The sequence below is a fragment of the Hypomesus nipponensis genome, chromosome 5 (assembly GCF_054491055.1).
Source record: "Hypomesus nipponensis isolate SF chromosome 5, ASM5449105v1, whole genome shotgun sequence".
Classification (NCBI taxonomy): Eukaryota; Metazoa; Chordata; class Actinopteri; order Osmeriformes; family Osmeridae; genus Hypomesus; species Hypomesus nipponensis.
In genome coordinates, this window is record NC_140365.1 from 7,071,514 (window position 1) to 7,089,253 (window position 17,740).

General features: G+C 41.8%; 4 protein-coding genes across 8 annotated transcripts; all 4 read right to left on the reverse strand.

Moving 5' to 3' along the window:
* Nucleotides 1-57: 57 nt before the first annotated feature.
* Nucleotides 58-3,876, reverse strand: LOC146288227 (tumor necrosis factor receptor superfamily member 19-like). Of its 2 annotated transcripts, XM_084698683.1 has the most exons (9): nucleotides 3,827-3,876; nucleotides 3,572-3,668; nucleotides 3,311-3,418; nucleotides 2,400-2,578; nucleotides 2,178-2,263; nucleotides 993-1,154; nucleotides 768-893; nucleotides 523-616; nucleotides 58-426 (listed from the first exon to the last, which is right to left on the reverse strand). In XM_084698683.1, the coding sequence occupies exons 2-9, from the start codon at nucleotides 3,638-3,640 to the stop codon at nucleotides 270-272; spliced, it is 981 nt and encodes a 326-aa protein (XP_084554809.1). In that variant the 5' UTR covers nucleotides 3,641-3,668; nucleotides 3,827-3,876; the 3' UTR covers nucleotides 58-269. The 2 variants fall into 2 exon arrangements, with proteins under 2 accessions (XP_084554809.1, XP_084554810.1); XM_084698684.1 differs by lacking the exon at nucleotides 3,827-3,876 and having other exon boundaries at nucleotides 3,572-3,788.
* A 366-nt stretch (nucleotides 3,877-4,242) lies between these two features.
* LOC146288228 (gamma-sarcoglycan-like) lies at nucleotides 4,243-8,488 on the reverse strand. Its single transcript, XM_084698523.1, has 8 exons — nucleotides 8,375-8,488; nucleotides 7,578-7,775; nucleotides 7,050-7,151; nucleotides 6,822-6,912; nucleotides 5,977-6,096; nucleotides 5,802-5,874; nucleotides 4,673-4,796; nucleotides 4,243-4,532 (listed from the first exon to the last, which is right to left on the reverse strand). The coding sequence occupies exons 2-8, from the start codon at nucleotides 7,770-7,772 to the stop codon at nucleotides 4,353-4,355; spliced, it is 885 nt and encodes a 294-aa protein (XP_084554649.1). The 5' UTR covers nucleotides 7,773-7,775; nucleotides 8,375-8,488; the 3' UTR covers nucleotides 4,243-4,352.
* A 1,055-nt stretch (nucleotides 8,489-9,543) lies between these two features.
* Nucleotides 9,544-11,325, reverse strand: rps25 (ribosomal protein S25). Its single transcript, XM_084698808.1, has 5 exons — nucleotides 11,189-11,325; nucleotides 10,758-10,847; nucleotides 10,415-10,598; nucleotides 10,223-10,318; nucleotides 9,544-9,598 (listed from the first exon to the last, which is right to left on the reverse strand). Exons 1-4 carry the CDS (start codon nucleotides 11,189-11,191, stop codon nucleotides 10,224-10,226), a joined length of 372 nt encoding a protein of 123 aa, XP_084554934.1. The 5' UTR covers nucleotides 11,192-11,325; the 3' UTR covers nucleotides 9,544-9,598; nucleotide 10,223.
* A 102-nt stretch (nucleotides 11,326-11,427) lies between these two features.
* Nucleotides 11,428-17,203, reverse strand: slc37a4b (solute carrier family 37 member 4b). 4 transcript variants are annotated; one of them, XM_084698801.1, is made up of 11 exons: nucleotides 17,104-17,203; nucleotides 16,201-16,328; nucleotides 15,738-15,908; nucleotides 15,386-15,618; nucleotides 13,865-14,111; nucleotides 13,569-13,724; nucleotides 13,399-13,484; nucleotides 13,155-13,268; nucleotides 12,971-13,036; nucleotides 12,688-12,826; nucleotides 11,428-12,583 (listed from the first exon to the last, which is right to left on the reverse strand). In XM_084698801.1, the coding sequence occupies exons 3-11, from the start codon at nucleotides 15,883-15,885 to the stop codon at nucleotides 12,417-12,419; spliced, it is 1,356 nt and encodes a 451-aa protein (XP_084554927.1). In that variant the 5' UTR covers nucleotides 15,886-15,908; nucleotides 16,201-16,328; nucleotides 17,104-17,203; the 3' UTR covers nucleotides 11,428-12,416. The 4 variants fall into 4 exon arrangements, with proteins under 4 accessions (XP_084554927.1, XP_084554926.1, XP_084554924.1 ...); XM_084698800.1 differs by having other exon boundaries at nucleotides 16,162-16,328; XM_084698798.1 differs by having other exon boundaries at nucleotides 16,094-16,328.
* Between the last annotated feature and the right edge of the window lie 537 nt (nucleotides 17,204-17,740).

Genomic DNA, 17,740 nt, shown 5'->3' on the forward strand with positions numbered 1-17,740 from the left:
GTCCAAGATGACAGTTAAATGATTTATTGAAATGTATTAATCAAATTAAATGTACAGGTTACTGTGAGTGCAGCGATATTTGCCGAAGCATTTGTTTCCTGGTGACATTTCTGTCTGCTCTCAAGGTAGACAAGGATCTTCAACTTTACCCTTTTAATCAAATAAATCCTCTCTGCCCATTATAAATCCCCAGATCTCCGATACTGTAAGATCAAATCTACTAGTGTATATCCTCCAGCACCTGACCTCACTAGCTGATGAACCATTCTCTAGTCTCTTAGTTCCTCTGTGGGAACGTCTTCAGGCTCCTCCTGGGAATGGTAGTTCTCCATACGCAGTAGAGTGTTCTCCAGTAGTTCCATCTGTACCTCATTGCCAGGGAATCTCTGACATCCAGAAAATGTCTCACTTCCTGGATTAGAAAGGCTTGAGACAAGAGGATGAGGTGAGGGCTAGACAGATGGTGCATCTACCAAACTTAACATTTGACATAAAATACACTGAAGACAGGTGACCTCTTACCTGTCGTCATAGCTGATCTGAGAACAGCAGAGACAGTAGCTATTGATATGACCCACACTGCAAGGCTCAACACTACACGGACAGTGCAACACTCCTTACAAGACAGGAAAATAAGCACACAAAAGAATACTACCATGTTAATGTGGTTTTGAACTTGAATCAATGAAAAATTGAATCAAGGAAACTTGACAGTGTTGCCTATGGATGGATGAGGAAGTGTTGCCTAGGACAGAGAGTTATCCTACTGGAGGTATGGCCCCAGACATGGTAGCAGTTGCAGATGTTCTGTTGGTAAGAGTCTGGCAGGTGCTGGACCTGGATATGTTCCAAGCAGGCGAACTCTGCATCACAGTGTCCTTCCTGGCAGGGCTCTGAAGAAGAAAAATGTTCATGCAAAAACAAATGTTTCACTTAATCATCCTCTCATCATCTGGTTGGATGGTGAAGAATGAGGGAGGGGCCTGAGGTACCGTGAGGTTTCCTCTCCAGGTGTCTCTTGCAGTAGATGGCACAGAGCAGCAGCAGTGCCAGTAGGACCGAGGCCAGGGCGCTGCAGATGACCGCAGCCAGAGCGTTGTCATGGGGGCTGGACACCACAGACGACAGGGGGACCAGGTTCACTCTGCTGGTGCCTGTGTATGCAGACACGCACACACACACGGAAGATGATTCAAAAGTGTTATTTCTTTAAATAAATCTCCTCAGGTGCAATATGAGGCACCACTCCACCCACTATCAAGGTATATACTGTATACGTATAGATATAGATATATAGTAGATCCCACAGGAAGGTAGTGTAGGTTCAGTCTGTGGATGAAAGACAAGCACAGGTAATTGTATATTAATCAACACGTAAACTGAAATGTTGTGTCCCTTATGAACCATGTTGACAATACAAAATAAAACTTTGTTCTGTGCTTCTGTGGAGACAAATTAGGTAAGTAGTTCTCAAGACTTTCCCACATTTCCACTATGAATCAAATGCTGTCCAGGTATGTAGGGAGACACAGTGAGACTACAGTTGGAAGGCCTCTCAGCTCTGGGATATAACAACCTATTTGTTTCATAAGAATTTCACATTTCAACTGCAGGAGTACAGCGGCGCAAAGTAACCAAATCTACAGAATGTATCAACAGGAATCTCTCTTTTAACATAATTAATCGTATGAAAGTTATTTTTTACTGTGATGAGATACTAAGGATTTTAAATAATGCCCGCATGAGTCCACTCATGCCAGCACTAAAATAATAATAATAATGCTTTTCAATAATACTTTAATTGTTGATTGTTTTGAAGCAGTTGAAGGTGAAAATACTGAAGTCTAATTTTTGTATTCTAACACTAAGAATATCTATAGAAACTGGCACATTACACTAGCTTGTGAGATCTGAGAAATGCGTATGTTTCCCCATGTCCAATTATTGTGACTGCCAAGATACACAGAGGTTCAATTCCCAGCCAGTTCACACTCCATTACCAAACAGTCACTGAGTTTAGCATGAAGAATGTGAGTATATACAAATATGGTACACATACATATGTCACAAAAAATAACTTAAAGATGGTTTCATAAATCTTTGGACAATGTCCATCGAGTGTGGTGAGTATAGTCAAAGACAGAACATGAGATTCTGGATCCAAACCCAGGACTCACATTGAGGCTCGTTAGCAGGGGGACGGTCTCCACAAGGTACACACTCCATGTCCTCAAACCCACTCAGCTTGGTTCTCCTATAGAACCTGGAGAACATGAGGAAAATACCAGCGCAGTCAGTGTGACGTGCGAGTACAAAAACATTTAGGATATAACACTGGCACATATCAACCCTCTACTGCGAGGACTGAGTTGATTTAATTGTTGCTGGCTGCCTCTCACCCAGACAGACAGTCGCCACACACAGCATTGATGGTGGCGGTGCAGTTGGAGGTCTGGAGGCGACTTGCACGGCCACATGCCAGGCAGGGTTTGCATTTCTGGATGCCAGAGTTGTTCTTAAAGCGCCCAGGTCTGCAGGGCACACAGCGGGCACCCTCTCCGAAGCCAAAGCCACATTCCTGGGGGGATTAACACAGAGGACCCAACAGTTGAAGATGGGCTACAGGGTGGGGGGTTTAGGAGGGCAGCAACAAGGAACTCAGGGTCCTTTGTTTGACAGGGACTGAAAGAAAACGAAATAAAAGATACAGACACGGATGTGCCACTAATGTTGGCTCTACTTGTGACTTGCGTTCTATCTAGCATCAAACCACATTGTTCCTCTCTCATACACGCGGGACACCTTCGGATAAAATGTTGAGTGAGCGATCAAAAGAATAAATCAGCAGCTCAAAAATATGCAGGGCAGTTTTGACTTTTACAAGGTAAAAACATTTTTCTGAATGAGCCACTAATTGCAACTTGTTGAAGCTGAAATCGGAGAATAACAATCCTTTTCAGTGCTATCTTTTCACTAAACCTGTTAGGGGGTCTGAGACAGCCCCTATGACTGTTTGCAGGAGCTAGTGATCTGTGACAGATCCGACTAAATCTATGACAGGAACAAAAAACAATTATTCTTTTGGAGAAGTCTACAGTAGTACCCTAGACCTCCCTGTACTGGGCTATGTGCTGGGCTAAATAGTCTAGGATAGGGTTGGCAGTTTTTAAATGTTTAATAATCTGAAGACTTCCTAAGAGTTTACCAACTGACATTGATGGACAACAGAAATAATACGAAGAGTCACGGTCTGAAAACTATTGTTCAATAAGCCTTCACAAACACTTCAGCAATGTCATGAAGCAATTACCGTGGATAACTCCTGTCCTGGGTCACACTGTATGCAGGGTAGACAGTTCCTAGCTGTTCTGTACTCCTGCTCCTTACATTGTCTGGCCTCCTCTATTGCATCAAGATCCTGACCACAAGCAGAAAAAACACTTGAGTAGCATTCACAAAAAGGTGCAGTCCAGTTATTTAAACACAGCGTCTTTTGGATATGGTTTGTAGTGACAGCGGGTGTGTTTGCTGGTATCTAAATGTGTACACGATTATTTTTAAGAGCACTTACCATAAAGCAGTACCACAATATTGTCAGTTCCAGTAAACGGGCTCGATGGTTCCAAGGTTTTAAGTCCATGTGTCTAATGAGTTCTGAGAACGTTCCACTGCGCAGAGACGAAACCAAATAAGAGTTCCGATAGTACTTTCATCGGACACAAATACGCACCACGTTTACCGAAAAACGGTACTGAAAACTGAAATGTGGATCGTTTTACCTTTTGATATTAAAATAGAAAGTTAATAACAATTTGCATATAACTACCTTTAACCTACACGTAGCCTATTCCATATTAAAAAATCTAATGGTCCATCTCTACAGAGCACCTACGCATATCTAACCCTTCTCACATGTGCCAACTTTGAATACAATTCCGTAAATGCGCAACCACTATGTGGTGATATTCTCTGACGACTTTTCTAGCGCAGCACTACCTCAACCTTCCAAATTATACGAAGTAGCCCAACTATTTTGCTCACAAAATACTCAAATGATCACCAGCAAAACATCTTGATAGAAACCCTCCTACAATAAAAGAATACGTTTCGGAATATTGTCTTCACAAATATCCAAGCAAACGATTTTTGGTGCATGTGAAATTCACATTCAAGTAGTTAAACTCAAAAAAGTAGATAACCCAATTCACTTACGAATTATTTTTTTGTTTTTCTGGGGGGAGAAATCTCTTTATTAAAATATTTTCATTCTTTTTTCCATTTATGGCAACTTACTGCTCATGAATTTCATCTTCATGCCACAGTGATACAGGCATGTAGTCCACAGTGTTGCTTTAACACTTCCCACTGTACTCATGGCAGGTGGAAGTGAGTCCAGCCTTAGAGGTGTACAACCTCCCATCCGGACAAACACACACTTCATACAGCGGCCGCTCCTCCTCTTGTCCTGTTCCTTCAGCCTGACCACTCACTGGCAGCCTCGGCAGGCGTACCCACTCAGCATCCAGAACCAACTGATGGAAACACGGAGAAGAGGTCGGTCACTATCAGTAGGCCAACTTATTCTATATGTCGTTCGTGAAAATAACATTGATTCTGGGTTGGATTGTATCGGTCTAACGTTTTACAGTGCTACATTGAAACCTTTGCATACCACTCCGTCCGTGGACAGTAGGGAGATGTCTGTGTTGGACAGGGCCTTGGTGCTACCCAACTCAGCATTGATGTGGACACCCTTAGGCGCGTCCATGTAGAGGGAGCGGGTGGGGGCTTCTAGACTGGAGCATACAGGTGGAGGGGGGGAGGGTAGTGATAATAGTGACAACGGTGATGCAAAACTCACAGCTATACAAAAATAAAACGAAACACATAATGATCAGTGCTGTGTAGTGAAGTGAAGTGTCAGGATAAACTATCTGAATCCACACACATTTACCTGTTGGTGGCAGCAAAGATAAACATTACATTGAGTAAATATTTTGTATCCTCTACATGGCCTCGAGCTATTAGAATTTGGAATATGCTTGAATGACATTTCCATGGATTTTGGCACCTTCCGGCATACATTAAGCCTCGGTGTGCACTCACAGGGCTTCTTCACCTCTCGATATGAGCCAATGACATGGATATTTATGCCTGGCACCTCCATGCTGTTGCTATGAGACCTCTGCCTCCATCTAAATTAGGAAAACAGCTTAACATCTCTGTGAGGGTTTATCTAAATTACATATGTAAATTGGATTTCCTTGTTTTCTCATCAGCATTGGTGATATTTTACTTTGTCACTACAGCCAGCTTTTACATAACTCCTGGCTCGCATCCGCCTACCTGCATAGCCTGCCCACAACAACAGAGCACTTTGTTTTGTAATAAAATTAGCTAGACACACATCGTGTGCTATGGAAGAGTGAGCATGGTTAATTGTGAGGGCCGCACACTGCGAGAACAACAAGCTGGAGGAAGAGATAACATGCAGTCTGGGAAACACAGGTGCTCAGGTCAGGGGACCGTGCGTGTGTGGACTTCACTGCTGATCCTGCATGATGGCTCCATTTATATTCTGGACACAAGGTACAGAAACTGTGCTTCTGCTCTGTGAATACTGCTGTGAATATGAAATGGACATCGATTTTTGATAGGGACAGTAAATGCTTCACGTACGGAACATTGAGAATTACTCAAATCACAGTATGACGTTAATGTAACCGGTCACTCAGGAAATATGGTCTGCACCCTCATCAAATGCTCGATAAGGAACAGGGTCATTACATTTCCTTGTTTACCTGAGGTGTTTGGAACCTTCAGCCCTGACTAGTGGTGTCTCAATGGAGTGACCACACTCAGCACCCTCTTCACCTGCATTATACAGATAAGAATATTCATATTTACCAGAATTTCTTGGCGGACTTGGTAAGATATAAAACAAGACCTGCATGGCTGACACTGTGGTGATAGTACCTGTAACTGTTAGCTTGCCTACTCCAACTACGCAATGTTCTGGCCCGGCAGAAAACAAACGCGTCCCAGTGTTAGACATCACCTCAAAACGTTTCCCTGTGATTTCTATGGACTGTGGACCTGGAAAAAAAAAATACAGTAAAAATGTATTATTTTTTTGACCCCTAAGATATCCAGCTGTGTAGGGACACACACAATGATCATCTGGATGTGATTGCAAAAACCTACTACCTTAGTTATGGGGTTGTAATTCAACCACACAGAACATTAAGCTGAAAAAGCCAAAGGCTGCACTAGGACAGTTTCCATTGCATTTGCTAATTAGGGAACAACATATTTAATTTCATTCAGACCCGAGAGGTGCACAAGGAGCAGTTGCAGACATTTAAAGAGCAAAGACCATGAATATATTAAACTTGGAGATAATTAATGTTAGCACCTGCTCCCACCATCGTTTTCGTATGACATTGTGAGACCTGAAAGAAGTATAGACCTTACACACACACACACACATTTTCTCTGTCTCTCTAACACACACACACACACAAAACAAAGGGAAATGTTTTCATGAAATGCAATAGAATTGTTGAGTTATAACCTGAGAAAATATTTGATCCAGGGCTTTTCACAGGTCTGATTGCAATACATTAAACCCATCCATTTAGATTTTTCCAGGAACGTCCCTTGTCTTATTGACACATCAGTCTTTCCCATGAATCTAAATGGATCAGTCCCACGGGTCTAAATTGAATAAACCTATCAGATCATGAAATCCAAAATGGTTTAAACATTTTTATTCATTCAAATGTTTCATTCTTATCCGGTCCTACCAAGAAGAATCTCACCCAGAGTTAGGCTGCTTGACACGCCTCCTCTTCGGTTAATGGACTTTATTGAGACATTGTGAGTCTCGGAGTGGACGAGAAGAGATGTCTCCTAAAAATTGGCATACCAAGTCAGAACTACATCCCTCTCCACATGCAGACACATGCAGTAATTTTGAATCAAATCAAGCTATTCCAACACAATCAACGAGCCAACACAATTATGAAAAATATTATACTTCAACATACCTGTTTTGAGCCAATCTCTTGAGCAAAGAGGGGGAAGAGAAACTCAGACACTCCATCAAGCCTCACCCTGCCTGCCCTTATCCTCAGTTGTCCCATTCCCTCCTGCAAATGGGGCAAATCAACATGTTTATCTTCCATCCAAAACCCCACAAGCCATTTTCTATTCTGATTGTGTTGAGCTGATGCTCTTTCAGACAATGTCTCTTTACCATCTTTGAAAGTTTTTTTTGAGATTGAGAGACTTTCAATTATAGAGGTATCCTCTTTATTTATTCAGTGACTCTTTAAAGATAAAAGCATTGCTGAATGCGTGATGGGAAAAAGAAGCCCTCAACCCTACTCAAGAAAGCTTATCAAGGCAGTCAAGCTAGGTTTACAACATTTAGTTTAGACATTGTGGGGTCATGTTTCGTTCAAGTTCATCTCCTTTTCTCATACATAAAATCACACAATTGGTGGAAGGACTGTGACGCAAGTCCTACTTTTTTTTTCTTTTTAAAAGAGATGATGAAACAATCACACACTCACAGTATTGAGGCAGGTGACCCTGAGGATCCAGACAGTCAGAGCAAAGTTGATGACCAGTATGGAAAGTAATAGTATCACCAGCAGGTAGAGGCTGCGCTTCCTCCATCCATAGATCCTCAGTCTGTAGACATACTGCTCTTCTGTGCCCTCCCCATCGGCACCCCCTGCTGGCGAGGCAGATTGTGCCTGGACCATCAGCTAATGGATGGATTTACGGACGCCACTGTTATATATCACAAATGTTCCTTGCCTGAATAGTTGAATTCAGCTATCAACTAAGCATCCCAATCCCAGGTAAAGTGGTAAATCTTGTGAGATTAATCTTTCGTCTGAGGCTGAAAATACGATTTATTTTTGGTGTGTACTCCCAGTTCAGGGTACAAAATCTGCAGGCAATGATGAGAGACGGATGGGACGATACCAAAACGAAAGATTTCAAGTAGAAATTCTAATGAAACATCCTGATGTACAGCTGAACTCCTATGAAGTTTTAATTATTCAGGTAAGCTCCTTTGCGAATCTTGCCAACCATTCATATTTAAAACGTAGAATTAATTCAAATTTGCCGTGTTGACAAGCTGACTGACAGTTCGAGGAAAACAAGCAGTTTTTAAGATAATTTGAGATTTCAAAAGCGATCAACGTGGTGGGGGATTCTACGAAGGCTGTCTAATTATCAAATTAACTTTGTCTCCCTCCCGAAAATATACAATATACACCATTAATAGGCTAATACCATTAAATTAAGATGATTTCACAAATGTTCGCAGTTGTCATAGTTGAGGAGTCTCTCTTACCCAAGTCTTAGGACTCTTTCTTTCAGTATCTTGTGATGCCGATTCCTCAGACCCGAGGCATTTGACATCAAGATGCAATGAATCGGCACAGGCTTGGAATCCTTCCTTTTTTGAGTATGTTCTCTCTCTCCCTCCCTCCCTCCCTCCCTCACGAACTACATCCCAACTCTGCCTACCCATTCCCCCGTCTTTTCAGCAAGACTTATCTAAAGGCATCCATTGAAAACCGAGGTCATTACTCCTTGTAGAAAACTTTTCTTGCAGTGGTAGAAAAATCTGACCAGTTAGGAACAGGCTAAATGATTGACAAGGTTCTACAGCAACAAGGGCTGGTATGTGATAACCTACAGCCGAACCATGTTGCATATCCCTTTTCAATACAGAACAATTTAATGCGTAACAAATTAGCCTAGTTGTCTGAGCACAGTCGTTGTAGCCTATACCATTATAAAAAGGTGTTAATCTAGCTACAATACGCCAAATCACAGACTAAAATACTTATATTTAACTTATTTGAAATCCACTGTCATGTTGTCCTGGCTCACTTTCTGACACAATTTCTCATTTTACTTAACAGTAATGAACAGGAATTGAATCACAATCACGATCGTTTAAAGTAAAGCTCCCCTCTCACCTCTGAATAATTGACAGAGTCATTATTTGTCCATTTGCAGCCTATTCCAATTGTAAAGCTCTTATCAAGACAGTATGCCACTCCAGGGAGGAGCGATGTCACGGATGGACAGGTCAATTTGTTTTGTTTAGACGTTTCACAGGGCACACTAAAGACGTTACATTAATTTGAGGCGATTTGTCCAGTTCTACACACATTTTGACTTAATCTAGGTTACACACATTCTACTAGGCCTATAGGCTATTTCTTAATGTAATGATTTATCCAATTTGAAGTTACATACATAAAACATTAAGTCAGTTTCCATGGGCTGCACATTTGGGAACATAATACTTGTTGAAATACCCAACCACAGCTACTTACAATATCAAAAACTACTGTGTACATTAGTTTGTGTGATTATATCCACCGTAGAAATTACAGTATATACACATTTATAAACTTCAAGCCTAACGGCTAGTGTTTCCTTGGTTTGTTTATCTAATTAAAAACAGCAGTCACTATGCACAAGATCTAAAAAAATAAAAAGACCATATACAAGAGATTTCCTTGTTTATTTTACAAAGAACGTGATTCCAAAAAGCAGGGACCTGGAAGACAAGAGAAAACTACATCAGAATCAAACATTGACTTGCTTGTTGGATGTCTAATATGTTATTTCAATTGATCAGTTCAAACTACAGGACTGAAGCCAACTGGACGTGTAAAGGATATGTTCTATAGAGCTAGTAGGCCAAATATCCCACTGAAAATTTAAGGCAGGGGTGGGCAATCCTGGTCCTCAAGGCCTGCATGTTTTAGATGTTTACCTGCACCATTTACATTTAGTCATTTAGCAGACGCTCTTATCCAGAGCGACTTAGTAAGTAAGTACGGGACATTCCCGAAGCAAGTAAGGTGAAGTGCCTTGCCCAAGGACACAACATCATTTGGTTGGCACAGCCAGGAATCAAACCAGCAACCTTCTGATTACTAGCCTGATTCCCTAACCGCTTAGCCATCTGACTCCTACTTGCTCCAGCAGACCTGTTTCAAATGAATGGGTTGTTATCAAGCTCTGTGGAAGCCGGGTAATGACCATTCATTTGAATCAGGTGTGCTGGAACAGGAACCATCTAAAACATGCAGGACAGTGGTTCGAGGACCAGGGTTGTCCACCCCTGATTTAAGGGGTCCAAGAACTTGCATCGCAGCATTGCCAAGTAGGGGTTTACCTTATGCCTTCTCCTCTGGTGCACCCTCCTCTGTGCCCTTGGTGTTACGCGTGTAGATCACCTGCGCTCTGTGCTTGGATACGAGCTTGATCATACCTGTTAATGGAAGGATGCAATCAGGAAATGCATATCAACTGGTGTGCATTTAAAGTTTAGCTGACTTGTTTACATACAGGAAAATTAGGACTTTACCTTTCGATAGCAGTTCCTGGAGGGCTGCCCTCGCTAGAGAGCCTCTGATCTTTAGCCTCTCAGAAACAACAGCAGGTGTGATGAGTTTGTAGTTGGGCACTTCCTTGTACAGCTTTTCGTAGGTGGCCTTGTCGAAGAGGACCAGGTTGTTGAGCTTGTCCCTCACCTTTCCTTTGGACCACTTCTACTTGGGACATACAACGTATATGAAAATTGCAGTGCTGGGAAACAAACTTGGCAAATTTGAGTACGATGATCTTGGAGTGAGTAAATAAACTTAAAACGATATCAAAAATAGTACATTGACAACTTTATCATTGCCTTGCTAGCTAACGGTAGCTACCTTCTTCTTGGCTTTGCCTCCAGACTTGTTAGCGGGGTCCTTGTCCTTCTTAGCCTTCCCCGAATCCTTCTTCTTATCAGTCTTGGGAGGCTGCAAGAAACATCACGTAGTTTCTGATCAAATGTACAGCAAATATTGTTCACTAGCTAAGTACAATGCTGATCAACCCGGTTGTGGCTTGGACTGTACACATGCATAGTTCGCCGCTGTGGGAGCTAGCTAGTCAAATAAAACGCTAACAGCTAAGCTAGCAGGCCGCACCAAATCTAAAAGTCTGACTGCATAAATATGATCATTTCCACGTTTAAACGTTTTGTACGTGTTAAAACGCTAAAAACATGTATTCAAACATCATGTAGCACAAATCCGTTGTCTATTTACTGCATTTATGTGGCAAAACGGGATCAATTCACAGTAGCACGCGTTCTTACCATGTTGAGGCCGCACGAGCTGGTTCAGAGAGAACTCCCTGAAGCGCACGCTCTGCTTATTGTAAATGTGTAGTATCCGGTATATCTACAATGTGATTCTGGGAAATTGAGTTTCTCGTTCGTGTTATATATTTTTTTACTGTGCAGTAATATTGTCCGCTATAATGTTGTTCGTAGGATGTCTTAACATCTATACCAATTATCCGTGGGTTTTCATAGTCATAATAAAATAATGATACTTTATTGGTAGACCTTATTTTATTTATTTTTAATTCCAGTACATTAAAACATGCCCAAATTGTAAAACGGAGTGAGATTTTGATTACTTCCCTCATTAAAAACTAGCAAATTATTGGAGATGATGTCAAATTAACACAAGATAAAAATATGAAGATTTAAAACTCCAGTTCATGTCAAAATGTTCTAGCAACAATGACAATAAGAAACTGAATGGTACTAGGTAACAAACAATGCAGAATATTTTCCTTCATATCATGTACACATTTTTAAAACTGAGATGTTGAATTAGTTTTGATTAAACTAAACAAACCACATAAAAATCTCATATTAGAACAGTCTGATAGTGCTCTTTTAAGAAAATACCTAAAAATTAGATGTGCATAGTTACTGAAAACATGTAACAGAGTGGCATTTCCTTGAGATACTGAATAACTCCAAGATAATTGGCCTCCACTGAAGGCAAACTATGCAATGACTAGCACATATTTACAGTGTACTTACATATCAGCTAGTTCATCATCTGTAATGTCTCTGTTGTTAAACACACAGTAACAAAAATAACTCTTCAATAAGCAGGACAGAATTTCCTTTCTCAAGCACCACTAGAGGAAATAATATAATAAAATATAACCTTTGTCCGTGCCAGTTAACAAACTTTACTTTCTCTAACTATTTACAAACAAAAACATTGCCTTGTGGCTTTTTAATAAAACTGTGTGGTGTTCAATGTGTAGACTTCAAACTTTAGTTTTCATGTGTATCAAAAGTGATTCAAAAGAGGAACATTTTGAACATCTACAAAGTTAACATTCTTACTCAAGTGACTTCTAGAGATTAAAACATTTACAATCGTGTCTTGAGATGAGATCACATTGACAGTGTTGTGCCACGAGGAGCAAGAACTGTTTTATACGGTATACAAGTATACAGCCCCACTAGGCTGACCATCTCATAACATTGTATTTTACTGTCTCCGGTGACATGGCAATCAGTCAATTTTCTCGGGTATCCGCCCCATTTTGGTTCGCATGTTGCGCAGGAAGAAGAAGCTGACAGTCATCAGGCCACAGGCCACCTCAGCCACCCAGAAGGCCATGTCCCAGCTGTGGTGTTTAGCAATGGTGCTGAATGGGAGTCCGGCCAGAAAAGCCCCAACTATGATCAACAGAATTGCATCTGTTACTGAGTGTCATCATGCTAATGCCAAGGTTCACCCAGTATGTGCTTTAGACATGTAGGACGCCAAGCTAGAGACTCACCATTGGCCATGAGTGCTACAATGGCATGGGATGTTCCGCCGTAGTTTGATGGAGCACTCTCATTGGCTATAACACCAAACAAAGCTATTGGTCCATAGCAAGAGAATCCAAACATGGCACCCAAAGAGAGGATCCAGATCTAGATATGAGAGTAGGATAAAGTCAGTGTGTTTTCTTCAAGATGTTTTCCCCTAACACCGGTCAGGATTAGAAACGTCTGTGTGTACACGAAATGCACATCTAATACATTTGATCAAATCAAATCCCACATTTAATCAAGTACCTCTTTCTCTGACAGGCCAATGAGCACAGATATAGGATGAAGTACCTGGGCCCAAATAGGAGCTTCCTGTATGAACAAGAACTCACACTTAAATGAAGATAACAATTGAACATTTAGTCAAAGTAAGCCTCAATTTCTCACTGCAAAGTACTGACATATTTCAAATGAGTTTGACCTGTGTTACCTCAGGATCCTTTGTTGTGATTGTGACCCTGAACAGGTACATGGAGACAAACATGCCAGCCATCATGGACAGCAACAGGCCATGGCGAGGGTTTCCATGGGCACTCAAACCTTTCTATGAAGCATGATAGGGACAGCCCAGAAAATCATTAGACAGCAATAAGGAGACATGTTTTAAGGAAAATTAGCACATTTTAATAGAGAGAGAAAAAAAGATTTCATGTGTGGTTTGTGTGATGGCTTACTTTAGCTACAGCCCTGTCAGACAGTAGGCCGGCTGCAAGACTTCCCACGAGACCTCCCATCTCAAGGGCACTCATGTAAGAGCTGCCTGTGGAAGACATTTTGTCATGAGCATTGAATCACAAGGATAGGCTCCACTTGGACTTTCCCCAAGAAAGTTCAACTCTCTTACTCATGAGGGCAGTCTGGCCTTTCTCCTGGATGAGGAAGAGCTGACCCCAGTCGGTGGCAGCCGTCTTCACCCCAAACACCACCAGGTAGCCCAGGGACAGAACCCACAAGTATGGAGAGAGCAGGAACTCTCTCAGGGTGCTTTCACTGTTGACCGCTACAGGGGAGAAGATAAGGACATGGATGTATCTTCGTACAGAGACACAACCAATGACTTTCCTGGAGTATGCTCACTGGTCGACATGTTATAACACACAAGCTAACATGAGGAGTCTACAGGCTCCACGTTCTCCTTACCTCCCTTGCCCCCTTTATTGGCAGCAGCCTCGACACTGGGCAGACCCACATCTTTGGGCTCGTTCTTAACAAACACCATGCAGATGAAGGAGAAGGCAGCACAGAAGGTTCCAGACATGGCCAAGATGGCCCTCCAGTCATAGTACTGCAGCAGGACTGTTGCAAGGAGAGGCCCCAGGCATCCCGCCAGGTTCATGCTGCAGGACAACACCGCCCACCACGTCCCAAACTGGGAAGGCTCAAACCACTGAGGACAAACAGAAACACAGCGAGAGGACACATGAACCTTTATTTTAGTACTCAGTTTAGCTGATCGTGTTAGGATGCAGAGTACGTGTGAGATGGGTTGTGATTCTGCCATAATGAGTGAGATAAGGTTAAACAGAGTACTCTGGCCAGAAGATACGACGGAAGAGGATTTCAAGATCGGAACAGTCTCTCTCCTTTCCATCATCGTCATCAATAAAAAAAGTCTAAAATTCACTCACTTGATGGAATGCCTACATATTATTCACAGATCAGGTTTTCTACACTAATCCCACTTCACTATACCCCACTCATAATCCTGCATGAAGGTTGATTTAACACATTGAACCTAATTGAGGAAAACAAATCACTTTCACTGCATCTCACTTGCATGTACTGTGTTGAAACATTCACTCGTCATTGTTCCTATTTGTCATACAAATATACACCTGTGTGTAAGGGGCCTCTATAAATACCATTACTTGCAACTCAATCCCTCTCTCTTGCTCCAGGACACACAGTAAATGCCAACCCCTATTTTCTCTCCTATCTTTAAACACTTGCACTTTGACGGCCGCTTCTCAGGGACTGCAGCTGTCTCGGCTTGCACTATAGCACAAAAGTTTGCACTGAATAGTTGTTAGTTGGAAGCCATGTATTCAGTCATTTGTTTCATTTTGAGCAATTCACAATAGAAGGAGTTATTTTCTACTCTCTGAGTTATCTACTCTTCAAACCCAGACAACCCCTTTATTTAAGTCATTTGGAATATGTTTTTGTGGGGAACACAAATGGGCAGTCCGACATGTGGACCTGTGTTTCTAAATATTAAAGTCTTGGAAAAACACCCACCGTTTTATTCCATATCAAAAAACATATAATGTACGTAGCTAGTGTGGTCTAGAACTGACCATGGTAAACAGCTCAAGTTCTCTTGCCCAAAAGGTCAGGGACAGGGGTCAAAATTCCTGACCATGCTGGTACGGTCCCAAATAGTAAATGACAGGTGCACTCTCCCGTTATTGAAAAAGGCTCAGGCGCATAGCATAAACCTGCGGATTGTTGGAGCCTGTTACACAAGGGGCCAGTGCTGGGGCCATGCATTACCTTAAGAGGTGTCAGTATTCTCAGAATGTTTATGTGTATATTTCTAAAGCTACACTGGCACTGAAGGCTTTCTTTATGAGTGCCGGCGGAGGTTTCTTTATCACAAAAGTGTAGCCCACACACACCAGATCCTAGGGTTTCCATTTCTCCCGAGTGCAGCAATTTTACCTTGCGCAGCACCTTCCCACATGGAGGCCAGCCCAGGCCCTGGCCTAGACCATTGATGAACCACAGCACAGAAAACATGGCCACAGTAGAGGACCAGGAGAAAGCCACGTTGATTACTCCCACCACAAAGAGTCCAATGGAGAAGAGCCAGCGGGCACTGATCTGGTCTGACAGCACACCACTTATGAACTTGCTGATGGCATAGGCCATGGTTTGGCTACTTGCAATCATGCCTAAAGAAACAGGAGTGAAAGTGTATGCGGTTCAACAGGACACCAATACTGAAGAGATGGAGGTTAACATAAATCCTTGACTTAGGTAAACACATTTGGTAACATAACCGTGCTCTTACCCAGGTCATCCTTGTCCAGTTCGATCTCCTCCATCACAGAGGGCATGACGAAGGAAAAGGTCTTTCTGTTTAAGTAGTACAATGAGTAGCCAATAAACATAGAGAAGAAGATGACCGTGCGGTAGTATCCATAACCTGTGGCTCCCATATTTCCAGATGTAGAGGTAGTATCTGGGGTAAAAAAATATATATATATATAAAAAAATAAAATGCTAAACAAAACGGTTGTAGAAAATGTCCTTTCTTGATTTTGGGCCAAATTCTTCTTCAATGAGCTTCTGAAATAATTTGGTGCCAGGGACTGGTTCACGCAAAGAGTGATGCTCCATTAACAGGAGGAATGGCTCAATGCTAACCTTTCTCTGAATAGAGAAACATAAATTGTTATAGTAAGATAAGTTTGAGGTTAAGGCATGAGGCTGACAGCTGATTGGAGCTCTTTGTCAGTCAAACAGAAATGTACTGGTGCTTCCTTTCTGCGTCTGGTTTAGGGTTGGTATTCTCCACTGTGGATGTTACTGGGTTTGGTAGAGTGTATTCTCTGCAGACCAGTTCTTCATAGGCGCAGCAGGTCCAACTGGTGGAGATTCTCTGAAACAGAGAACAGAAGGTGAACCCTGACACCAAAGCCTAGATAATCCAACAAAACAATAAGGGTGTAATGGGCATTTTATTAGGGCTGCTATGTGTCTAATTGAAAGTAAAACACTTACTGGTCTTCTATTAGATTTTAGTTTAAAAACTATACATGGCTAATAGCTAATACCATTGATTTGATCTTCTGTATTATATCAATGGATTTGTCACCCTTCATAGAATATGAAAGAGCAGATCAACTGTGTGGCTCTTGGCCAGTCTATCTGTTTGTATGCTTCCCAGACGACCTTTTAAAATTGGAAACCCATCGAGAAACTTTAACCTTCACCACCAAGGCAAACGGCAAATCCCTGAAAGAATTTCTACAGCTACAATCCATTAAACGGAAACTTTACGTAATCCATGTTTAATCAACTGCAGCCTATTTCGCGATAATGTGGAATAATCGGCATCACGCTACAAATACGATAAACATGAATACAAAATGAATATAGTAATCCAAAACAATATGTATTTTCTCTTAAAACCAATTATTAACAACAATTCTGGTTGATATTAACGTGACACTTTAAATCACGCATCTCCATCTGTTACAGCTGCTAAAGTGACTGCAGGCCTATGGAACTACAATTTCGCATCTTCAATCCGGAAGCAACATCGTTCACTGCATCCCACATCATTTCTCCAATCACAATCGGAATTGATTACATTAGGTACAATTTTGGTAAAGTGTTAAAGTGTATCAAAACATTGGATACGTGGCTGATACCTTGTGAGTCGGACCCCAAATCCCTCTCTTAGTGTCCAGACAAAACCGCAACAGGAACTCATGCTTTCTTCTGCACCTGGATTGGTCCGTTGAGATGCCATTCGCGTAGTCCGTGGCAAGAAGGCGTTCCTCACGCAGCTTTGATATGGAAATGTGAGCTACGTCATGTAAAGAGCGTACATTCCCCATCTGTGCACACTGTCCAGCTACTGTTTCGAATAACTGAAGCCTACCCACAGGCCATTTGAGTTTATGAAGGATGAGGTTACATAGCCTACGTAAACACATGTAATGAGTACATTTTCGCAAGGAAGGAGGTTGTCCAGGCTGCATTAACATGGACACGTTCCAACATTTTGGCTGACTGAAACATTTGTGATTCAGTCTGCTGCCATTGTAGCAATTGATGCATAGTTTGAATATTTGCCAGCAGATGGCGTTAGAGGAACACAACTCGATCTTTACGTAGGCCGAGTTACACACAGGCAAATTGCTGAATTCCCAGGCTCCAGTTTTGTTAATTAACTTGATGTTGCTAGCATGAGCTATTCAAAGTAAATTAAGTAGGACATATATCACTTTTAACAAATAGCATTCAGTTCCATCAAAACACGAACATTATAATAATAGAGGCATG